Below are 12,106 nucleotides of genomic sequence, written 5' to 3'. Positions count from 1 at the left end.
CAAAATGTGTGAAGTCCGTTATACGCAGCAGCGTGTCTCGAGCCTCGTGCATAATCTTTCCCGGGACTGCGCAATCACGGTTTCTTTTTCACTCGGTGACCTGATAAGACTTTCCCACTCACTCTGATAAATATCACATTGACATTTTAGTTTTAAAAAGAAGTACGTAGGCCTAAATAATTCAGTTGGCGAGATACAATGACTCTCTGCCAGGTACTAATTATTGAGTCTAAAGGATGGTGGTTAAATCAAGACAGTAATGAGAGTGAAACAAAAGTCGTGAAGCAATGTATTACACACTTAGGGTGAACATTGGTAAAGTGGGACGATTTTTGAAATTTCAGGTTCTCTGCCATTGTAGGCAAATACCATTACATCACATGTCAAACTTTTATGTTATTTTCAAAATCTAGGGTGTCTTTAACAAAATTTTCATCACAGAAGAAATTATTTTGCTTTAAACAGTTCTGGCCAAGTTCAGAATGAACTTCCTGACCACTGGTAGAGTGGGACATTGCTGCTTTTTACATTTTATTTTATTTATTACACAATTGACATGGATATTAAAGTTTGTTATTTGTGCATTTGTGTCAAATTTTTTTGTTTACATACATTTTGTTACCTTTATATGAATATTTTGTTGCATTAACCTGTATACATACAACGCACCCATAAACCTGATACAGCAAGCATATTACTACTGAAAAAGAGACTAATACAATATTGCATTAGTAATTTTCTTATAATAAGCAATTATAAGCAACATTTTATTGAAATATAATACACTATTTGCTGTTTCACCATAAAAAATGTGCCCTGTCCCACTTTACCAATAGCAATTGGTAAAGTGGGACAGTGGAAAATGTGCCCCTAATTAAAATATTTTATTTAAAAAATGAATGAATTTTTAACAAGATGATACTTAATGAAGTCACCTTTCATATGAAAACAGTTGTTGAGGCCTAACATTAATATTTAAAGTGCTAGGCCCTTAACATTATTGACCTCAGATTGCTATGTCATTTTCAAAATCGTTGTTGTTTTGGTTCAGCCTTTGAATTAAATGTTATCACGCCCCCCAGGAAGACACCACAACCACACTTAATATTATATTTTAAACATTACATGCTAGAGAGAATGTATCCAAAAGATTTAATTGGCTACAGTAAAGCAACATGAAGATATTGATGATAAATGTTAACTGTCCCACTTTACCAGTTGTCCCACTTTACCAATGTTCACCATATCGTTATAGGAGAGTCGCAGGCGCGGGACGTTCAGTTTGTTGGTGGAAGCCGTTAAACTCATCAGAGCCATCAATATCAGCCGCATGACAGTTGGTGACTCCATCATTGTGATCAAAATACCGCCTATTTGCTTCCGCGGCTTGGCTTTCGTTACACAGAATAAACCGTTCAATGATTATGTTCTGAAACGTCTCCTCCAATAAGTAGCCTAGAATAATTTGAGCGTGTTAGACACGGCTAATTTTCTTGTGGTATGGGAAATAGTTGATCCAGTCGATGTCTCAGGTAGCCAGAAATTATCCAACTCACTCAGAGAACTCTCCCAAATCTCAGAGCGCGAGAGGAGCAGCCAGGGAGCAGAGGACCCAACTTCCACTGACCGCACGCTCACTGACTGCGTGTTGTATGCTATTGGCTGGTTGTGGATGTAGAACGCGTTCTCTCTCTCTCTCTCTCTCTCTCTCTCTCTCTCTCTCTCTCTCTCTCTCTCTCTCTCTCTCTCTCTCTCTCTCTCTCTCTCTCGAATGAGGAGAAAGGGGTGTGTTTCATTCATATATTCATTCATATATTTACCCCTTGATGCGAGGTTTTAAAATGTATTGAAATAACCCTTTTATTTAGGCCTAATTTAAATATCAATTGTTTCAATATGCAATTAACTTCTAATGGCCTCTCCTACAATGCTTTCCTTCTGCTTTTCCACAGAATTTGATATTGTATCCATTCTCTCTCTCTCTCTCTCTCTCTCTCTCTCTCTCTCTCTCGCTCACTCTCTCTCTCACACACACACACACACACAGTTTCTATTGAGGCTCTCTCTCTCTCTGTACTCCACTGACCTGTTCTAACCCCTTCCATGCTATTGTATCGGTCGGTGGGACCTAAGGAGAGTTTCTCGGCTTTCAAGGCTCCCCCAGCCTCACATTGGAGTATAGGGCTAAGGCCAAGTGCTTCTGCTCTGTGAAATGAAGAGGGCTTCTCAGAGGGAGAGAGAGAGAGAGAGAGAGAGAGAGAGAGAGAGAGAGAGAGAGAGAGAGAGAGAGAGAGAGAGCTTAGAGAGCGAGAGACCAAGAGTTCATTTGGCAAGATGAAGTATGAGGAATGCAGTAGCCAAGGTGAACTTCACGTCTTTAATTTCAAAGTGAATAAATGAATGAATGGCTTTTCTGCTGCTAGGTCAACCATATACAAGCCATTGTATGTTGTGCTGAGCATGCTTTTCTATAGTTTGTTTGTTGTTAGAAGTTTATGCAATGTAAATCTCATCGTGTTTATGCCTTCTGCACTGCGTAACCACCTGCCACTCCTCATTGTTACTAAGGGGTTGTTAGTATGGGCAACGTCTGGAGCTTGACATCAAATAACCTTTGAACTATGTAGCCTGGGCACTGATTAAACACACACACACACACACACACACACACACACACACACACACACACACACACACACACACACACACACACACACACACACACACACATCATCATCATCATCGGCGATCACTCGAAACGAGTATGATTGTCCTCCTGACGTTGGGTCTGGTCATTTGTGGGTCGTCAGATGACGGTTGAGGCCGATCCTTGATCCACAGTCTCTATTGCAGTGGGGGCATATGTAGATTGTTGTCCTAGAGATAGTTGTTGGGATGTGAGGATTCATTTTGGCAGTGGTTCTCTCCTTCCTCAATTGCCTTTTTGTTTCTGCAGCATGGTGGAGGTCCTCTTCTAGTTGTGCTGTACCCTCATGAACCAACCTTCTCCACTCATCTCTTTGGAGGGCCGCCTCCTCCCAGTTATTGACATTGAAGCTACACTTTCTGAGATGTACTTTTATCATGTCTTTGTACCGCTTCTTCTGCCCTCCTTGGGTACGCTTTCCTTCCTTTAGTTGGCCATACAAAATTCGTTTTGGAAGGCGGTTGTCTGACATGCGTATCACATGACCTGTCCATCGTAGCTGGTGCTTAGCAATAGTTGAGGTGATGCTTGGGATGTTGGCTTCTTGTAGGACACTGATATTGGTGCGTCTATCTTCCCAGCTGATCCTAAGGATCTTACGTAGGCATCGCTGGTGATATTGCTCAAGGGCTTTCAGATGTCTACTGTAAGTAGTCCAACTGTCAGCTCCGTAGAGCAGTGTGGGAAGAATAACGGCTCGATAGACCATGAGTTTTGTTTTAGTCAGGATATCACGGTTTTCAAATACCCTGTCCCTCAGCCTAGCAAAAGCTGCGCTGGCACACCCAATTCGGTGGTGGATTTCTGCATCAATGTCAGATCTTGTGGATAGAAGACTACCCAGATACATGAATTGGTCCACATTTTCCAGGGTGTTGTTGGCCACATGGATGGTTGGAACCTTTGGGGATGTGCCAGGAGCTGGTTGGTACAGAATCTGAGTCTTCTTGATGTTAATATCAAGTCCCAGGAGTTGGTAGGCTCTGGCAAAGGCGTCCATGATGCTCTGGAGTTCTTCTTCAGACAGAGCCACAAGGGCATTATCATCAGCATATTGGAGTTCCATGATGGAGGATGTGAGCACCTTGGTCTTTGCCCTGAACCTGTTGATGTTAAAGAGCCCACCGTCTGTCCTGTATACGAACTTGAGACCCTCAGGTAGACTTTGACTGGTGAGGTGGAGGATGGTGGCAATGAAAATGGAGAAGAGGGTTGGTGCAATAATGCAGCCCTGCTTGACTCCTGTCTCCACTTTGAAAGGGTCTGTTTCACAGCCACTGTTCCCAACTACAGTTGCGGTCATGTCATCGTGCAGTAGGCGCAAGATCTTCAGATATTTGTCTGGGCATCCAATCTTAGATAGTATGCACCAGAGGGCAGTTCTGTTGACGGAATCAAAGGCCTTAGTGAGGTCGATGAATGCCATGTACAGGGGTAGGTGTTGCTCTCGACATTTCTCCTGCAGCTGACGAGCTGTAAATATTATGTCGGAGGTTCCTCTGGAGGGGCGGACGCCACACTGCGACTCTGGGAAGATCACCTCTGACAGTGGTAACAGCCGGTTGGCTAAAATACGGGCCAGCACTTTGCCTGTGGTGGATAGGATGTAGATGCCCCCGTAGTTGCCACAATCCGCTTTATCACCCTTCTTAAACACACACACACACACACACACACACACACACACACACACACACACACACACACACACACACACACACACACACACACACACACACACACACACACACACACACACACAGACACTCTTCCACTCACCTCCTCCATTCCTGTCCATTCCAGACATTCATCCGTGCATAGGTACTCATGATATCATTAAAAACATCTCTCTCTTTGTACATTAAACACATACTAGGCCTATATTTCCCATTTTATTCAGTATATCTATGCATACATTTCACACTTTGATAATTGTTATATATACTATAATAATAGTTATTGCCCCTATGTTAATGACCAAGTTGTTTGTCCAGGACAGATAGGCCAACATACATTTGACATTTGTGTTATTGCCAATACAACCCAACCCAAAGAATCCAAGCCAATCTAACTATTTTACATATAGGACTTGCGAACTATGTGTGTGCCAACGATAATTGGTCAGAATTGCTAGCGTTTGCTTGTCCCCCGACCTACTTCTTCCTCCAGGAACAATAATTACTATTGGAACTCTACGGAACCGCCTTAATCTGCCGCACTGCTGTTAAAATATGACACAGAAGCCAGAGCAATTATGTGCCTTTCACAAAAATACTCAATTTTTTCAATAATACACCTATATTTTCACTCCAAACACACAGACATACACACCCACCCAAAAACGCATGCACGCACGCACGCATGCACACACACACACGCATGTCTGAGCTGCTAAAGAGAAGGACTTGACCCATTAGACATGAGTGCACCATCAAGGGTGACAGAAGCATTGACCCAGAGCCCAGAGTGTGTGTTTATTTGTTTACCCCACCAACCTCCTCCTCCATTCATCACCCCCTGTCACCACAATGGGGAGGAGAGGGGGATAGAGAAAAGTGACGGAAAAGAAAAGGAGAGAATGAAAAAAGCGAAGGGGGTGATGGGGGTGTTTATGTATCAGTCTGTCTCAGCTCTGTCTGTTTTCTGGCTGAAAGACTTGTGGGGGGTGTCAATATTTAAACTTGGGCCTTATTTTTAAACTTGGGTGGTCACAGTGTTTGTGTGTGGGAGTTGTAAGTATGTGTGTGTGTGTGTGTGTGTGTGTGTGTGTGTGTGTGTGTGTGTGTGTGTGTGTGTGTGTGTGTGTGTGTGTGTGTGTGTGTGTGTGTGTGTGTGTGTGTGAGTGTGTGTGTGAGTGTGTGTGAGTGTGTGGTCAATAGGAGAGCCCCCTGCCCATATAACCAGACCGGAGGCTCGTTGTATATGTTGCACCTAGTGGTCACGTCACCCATTACATCCTCTTTCCACACAAAGCTAAACCGTGAAGCAGCACTTGGAGAGGCCTGTGCCCTACATGTGTCCTCAATCTCTCTCTCTCTCTCTCTCTCTCTCTCTCTCTCTCTCTCTCTCTCTCTCTCTCTGTGTCTCTCTTTCTGTGTGTGTGTGTGTGTGTGTCTCGCTCTCTCTCTATTTATCTCTCTCTCTCACACACAGAGAGAGAGAGAGAGAGAGAGAGAGAGAGAGAGAGAGAGAGAGAGAGAGAGAGAGAGAGAGAGAGAGAGAGAGAGAGAGAGAGAGAGAGATCACCTTGTGACGCCAGCTCCAAATACCAGTAAAGTGTTAAAGGAAACTCCAGCAAAGATTAAGCTTGTTAAAGGAAATGTGGTAACACTTTATTTTAGGGATACATCTATTAGCACTTATACATACAATGTGCCTGTATAAGTTACTTGTAAGGCATGTACAAAGCAAAATCAAACATTTGTTAGGCATGTATTCGCAAATGTCTTGTTCATGCACAATAAGGGATTTATTACCAATTTAACCTTAGTAAGGACCTAGTAGGTCTTAGCGTTTGCTTAGTACATGCCTTTGAAACCCGGAGTTCAAAAGACATGAACACACACACACACACACACACACACACACACACACACACACACACACACACACACACACACACACACACACACACACTCACTCACGCAGTGGCGGACTTAGCAATTTGGGGGCCTAAGGCGAATTTAGCTAGGGGGCCCATCGGCACATTTCATATCACATTTTTTTTTACATAAACTCTCTTTTTCTATTTTTTTTTAAAAATCAACATTTTCCATTAAAAAAATAATTACAAACCAAAAAAACAGGCTATCTTGAGCTACAACCCTTTCAGGACAGATTTCAATGAATATTTGCAACTTTTCATGCAAAAATTGAACAAACTGAAATGTGAAATTTTCTGTAATCCCACTTTCACTTTGATATGAGAGCAGAGTGATTTCCCCCCCTCACTGAAGTGTTATTTCATATGTCCATGCGTCCTGTCACCCATTTGAAGTGACGTTGGTTTGGAATTTCATGGATGAGTTTAAAATGCTGCTTTGGGGAGTAGACAGTAGCTAGGATAAGCGACAGGTGGACACTGTTTTCTGACAGAACGGTTTGCAGGTATTTGGCGTTTTCAGGTGGATATTGTCTTCGTGGATGTTACAGACATCCCAACTTTCAAAAACTAATCAAGGAGATATTTACTAAATAAACCGAAAAGTGCGCTCTCTGTCAAGCGGTCGCCTTGACCCAAGCCTACCTGAACAGACCCATTGAAGAGACACGCGTCCAGTCAGGTTAAACAGAAACAAAGCCTTCATGCTCCCCGCTCGCCTGCCTGTGAAATCTAATCGAAGCAGCCTAGCCAATTCCGCGGAGCTCAATGCGCGCGTTGCCATCTTGCCTGCACTTCTCATATGTTGGATGTTGGATTTCATGGGACACTTTTAAATGTCGCTGTGGGAAGTAGACAGAGTAGGCGACAGGTGCACTCTTTTCTGACAGAACAGCGGTTTGCAGGCATTTGGCGTTTTCAGGTGGATATTGTCTTCGTGGATGTTAGACATTCCAACTTTCCAAAACTAATCAAGGAGATATTTACTGAATAAACCGAAAAGCGCGCTCTCTGTCAAACGGTCGCCCTGACCGAAGCCTGCCTGAACAGACCCATTGAGAAGAGACACGCGTGCAGCCATGTTAAACAGAAACACAGTTCACGCTCCCCTCGCTCGCGTGCCCGTGGCATGTAATCGAAGTAGCAAATTCCGCGCTCAATGCGCGAGTTGCCATCTTGCCTGCACTTCTCATAGCCTATGTTGTAGGCTATGTTGGATTTCATGGTAGACTTTTAAATCTCGCTGTGGGAAGTTGACAGAGTAGGCGACAGGTGCACTCTCTTTTCTGACAGAACAGCGGTTTGTAGGTGCTTGCGTTTTCACGTTGTCTTTGTGGACGTTATAGACACCCTAAGTTCCAAAAACTAATCAAGGACACATTTACTGCATAAACCAAAAGACGCGCTCTCTGTCAAGCTGTTGCCCGAACAGACCCTTTGAAGACGTGCGTGCACAAGATAAACAGAAACACAGCCTTCACTCTCCCTGCTCGCGCGCCTGAGAAGTCTATTTCAAGTAGGCTATCGAGGCTAACCTACTCCACGCTCGATCAATGCGCGAGTTGCTTTCTTGCCTGCTTTTCTTTCTTGCTCAACTTTTCATAGCATTGTCAAAAAAAATTAGGGGGTTGCCGGTGTTAGGGCTGTTGTTTTCTTCTATGGGTGTTAATTGTTTCTTGACGCTGCATTTAGTCTAACAACACTGAACATAGCAAACGCTGTCTGCAGACGTCTTGTGCCTTCCTATTTTTTGTGCTCCGCTTGATGTTAGGCTACTGACCATGAAGAGTTTGTTGAGTGTGGCGCTTGACAGTTATCCTCCTTAGCCTATCTGAAGACGTGGTTGTGTGAATGTTTAGGAACTCGCCTGGTGCACATGGCACGCAAGGATGGAATAGTCCATTTTAACGCGAAAGAGAGGGTGTGCACAGAATCTGTATTTTTTTTGTAATGTATTGTGTTGTTCTTGTTTCCAATTTAAACATGCACAATTCATTATTTATGAAAATCACCATTAATCTGTGAATTACTGTCCAAAGGGGCCCAATTACCAGCTATAGGCCCATGTGAAATTTGCAAAGGGGGGCAGAGGGGGCCCCTAAAGCTGGAGACTAAGCTGGGGGCCTAAGGCGGTTGCCTAGCAACGCCTCAATGCAAGAACCGCGCCTGCACTCACGTACACAGTGTAAACAACACAGTTCACGACCTACACACCATCCACTCGCATCCACTACATACTATGCAAGATACATGAAACAGAGTGACCCCTGTTCTATCAGTATTCCCCATGAAATATGACAACAGCTACACATACACGCAAGATTTACTGCAGCCAATCAGATGTCACGCAAGCCCTAAGAACGCGAGCCGATGAATGAAACCAAGGCACAAGGATTGTTTCAGTCTCTTTGACAACCATCGTCTGAGCCAGCCACTTGCTGTTTGAAAACGTTATCATCATCGTTATCAACCGTTATCAACATCAACATCTTTGAGCATCACCGGACAGTGTGGAAGATTTACGACAGTGAGAACATCAACAAGAGCCACATGTTAGCTGACAGCCACGTCGGTAAGACAACTCTTTTATGTGACAAACGAAACACTTGATATTTACCGCCATCTCCGTCACTGATGCACTGATTCTGCTAACAGGCTAACCCCTCGAGAACCACCAGAGGCATCAACTTTTCACCATCGTATTCATCACACATCACCATCTTCAGGAGCGACGGTGAGGAATAACTGTGTTTTAACTCTTGTCCTCTCATCTCCTGCACTGTGTGAATGGATTAGCCACAGAAATGTTAGCAATGCCCGACAAGAATAACGGTTGCCCCGAACGTTCATTTCTGCTAACAGGCTAACCCCCGAGAACTGCCAGGCATCACCATTCACCGCTGTGTCTTTCTGTACTCACCGGATTCATCCCCTTGAGCACATCATTAGGAGCAACGGTGAGGAATAACATCTGTTTAGCCGTTTAGTGCCCTTGTCCCATCTCCTGCACTATATCAATGGTTAGCCACAGAAATGTTAGCAATGCCCGACAAGAATAACGGTTGTCCCGAACGTTCCCAATGTGCTGACCAGGCTAACGTTGTAAGCGTCACTGGTGAAAAAGAATATGTTTACGATCTTCACGATCTTTACAGATACTGATTACTGATACTGATAACTGATATTACAGATACTGATAACTGATATTACTGATACTGACTACTGATACTGATAACCATTAGTAGCCATTACTAATTATTGATATTTATAACCATCAGTAGCCCATTACTGATACTGATGCTGATTACCATCAGTAGCCTTACACTAGTTACACTAGCCTTACAGTAGTTACTATTATTTACATGCACTAGTTATTATTACTGATGGGTTCTACATAAAGAGAAGTTTATTACTACGTATTTATTTAATGGCAATTTAACTAAGATAAGAGGATAATTTCATTGTTGTTATGAATGTAATGTTTCATTGCACTATGCAATTTATTGAAGCCATTCACAGTATTTAATTTAAAGATGGCCTCTCAACGTCATTTGATTAATATTGCTGTGTTCCCCATTGTTATTGAATGTGTTACGCGTTGGTCCTGTTTTAAAAAACGTTCTGGTTGCTTTGTTTCAAGCCGTTTTTGCAAGCCAGCAAGGTGGCTTGTGGAGAAACGAGAGGGTGTTCCGTGTTTCTCGTGGATATGCGTCTCTGATTGGCTCACTCTTCCAGCTCTCGTGGAAATGCGTCTCTGATTGGCTCAGTCCTCCTGTCCTTGGAGAGAATGTAATGGGAAACAGAGTCACCACTTCCCCGGGTGGTACTGCACTAAAGGGGCGCCAACGGAGGCGTGCATACTCCATTCAGGGCTGTGCTCTTTCGACAGCGACCCCTAGGCGAGCTGCAGGCACGGAGCAACCAGAGTGGGCTTGCTCTAAGGATGAGGCTTTGTGCTGTGTGTGTACCTGAGAGTAGCAACCAGCTGATAGCTAAGCTAAGCTAGATTTCGGGCCACCAGACGTTGCTTGTATTGAAAACAAGCAGAAAAAAATTACTCGACATGTTTTTAGAAAAATGGGTCGACATAAACCTTTGTGGCCAACGCCTTCCTTCGACGTGACGAAACACAGAAAGGCTTTCGTGATTCGCTCGTTTCTCTGCATTATTTATGTCAATTGGGAAACACCGGGAAACACAGCCAGGCGAGGTGACGCACCGCTATGAGAGCCTTGCAAGTGAGTTTAACTTGGGGTGACCGTCCGATCTTCAAAAGGAGTGAGTAAAACTGTGTTTTATCGGAAGTTGGCCTTTAAAGTAAATAGAGGGTAATTTTTAGTGCAGTTTCTTCTTACATGAATAGGCCTATTAGTGTAAGAGGATATTAAGCACGTCTCTGACAGTGATCCCTTCTAAGCTTTAGATTCTAATGTGTATTTTATGTTTTATGTTGTATGTATTTATTGTTGAGACATTTTGAATGTAGTTTTATTGGACCCATTGCTACCTGCATTTTGTAGAAAGGTGTTGCACATGAACGACTTGTTTTCATGCACTTGAATTTAATGATTAGAGAAGATTGAAGAAGATATGTGATTTGCCATCCCAGTATGACAATTAGATAATTTAGATAATATGATGCATCTTAGATTAATTGTACATTGTACTAATTGAAATGTATGTATGGATGAATGTGACCTATCAGGTCAGGTTTTTTGGACGGATCGAAAAGAAGACGACTGGGCCAGGACTTCACCTGGTCAAGGGCACTTGATGGCGAGCCTTTCCCAGAGCCTTTCCCAGAGCGACCACAGATACCCTTAAGTACCCTACCAAGGAACTTCCCCCCCTCCCTTTTCCACTTTTTTACCATTTTTATTTTGTTTAAGGCCACATGGACCATTGTTTATTTTAAGTGTGCACACTGTTTTATTTTATTTGGGGTTTTGTACACTTCTAACATTTGTAAACAATATACAAGTTTTCACTCAAAAAGGATTTATCTTGTCTGACTCATTATTGTTGCTTATTATATGGTGTGACGTCATCGGTCGAATGCTCCATTCATTTCAACGGGGCCCCCCAACGTTCGCACGTCTGTTATTTTTCGATAACGGACGGGTTGGTCTATAACAGACCGCTGTCAATGGCAACAAGACTTTTCACTGCTAAAGCGACTTTTCAACAAGACTCTAATCAGCTGCTGTGATAGACAACACCTGTTGTCCTGGCTACCTAGCTGTTGCCTAGCGGTGTTCCACAACGGCACTGTTTTGTTTTGCGCAGCAACAATCTTTTGACATTAAAAACTATAATAGACTTAACATTAAATAGGCCTAAATAGGCCCGCCATGTGTGAATCATTTAAGTATATCCATATAATAAGCGGGTTAACTTTCGGCGAGTCGGTCCAAAGATTCTCTCTGTCGTGCTGCTATTCCACGGTAGCGACCTTCTCGCCGAACGTTAACCCTTACTTAACACTCGCTCCTCTCTCTTACTTAGATCTTCTGATCCAGGTCCTAGTATCGTTGTTAATTATTTTAATTGTAATTCACTTTCTTAAAGGAAAGCCCGGTTACACCTTACAAGTTAATTATGCAGGCATTAACATTGTATGTATTAGTGCTAATAGATGTATCCCTAAAATAAAGTGTTACCGGAAATGCCTATGAAAGACCAGCTAATCACTGATAAGCATAACAGAATGTCAAAATACACCCACCTGTGTAGGCTAATCCCTGTGTGTCTGGGTGTGTGTGTCCGTTCCTGAATCATAAGCCTCGTATTTAACTGTA

At 43.2% G+C, this 12,106-nt stretch overlaps 1 protein-coding gene across 2 annotated transcripts in view; it reads right to left on the bottom strand.

Annotated features, from left to right (window-relative positions):
• sema3bl (sema domain, immunoglobulin domain (Ig), short basic domain, secreted, (semaphorin) 3bl) overlaps positions 1–12,106 on the bottom strand; it is a 92,443-nt gene that overhangs the window by 66,435 nt on the left and 13,902 nt on the right. The window contains exon 1 of one of the 2 annotated variants that reach the window (XM_063208486.1): positions 1,249–1,358. The exons of the other annotated variant lie outside the window; for it this stretch is intronic. Coding sequence (XP_063064556.1) covers positions 1,249–1,353 — 105 coding nt within the window. The 5' untranslated portion in view covers positions 1,354–1,358. Of the gene's footprint in view, positions 1–1,248; positions 1,359–12,106 lie in introns of those variants that run through there. 2 annotated transcript variants of the gene reach the window in all.

This window comes from Engraulis encrasicolus, chromosome 10 (assembly GCF_034702125.1).
Source record: "Engraulis encrasicolus isolate BLACKSEA-1 chromosome 10, IST_EnEncr_1.0, whole genome shotgun sequence".
Taxonomy (NCBI): Eukaryota; Metazoa; Chordata; class Actinopteri; order Clupeiformes; family Engraulidae; genus Engraulis; species Engraulis encrasicolus.
This window is presented reverse-complemented; position numbering and strand designations above follow the sequence as displayed.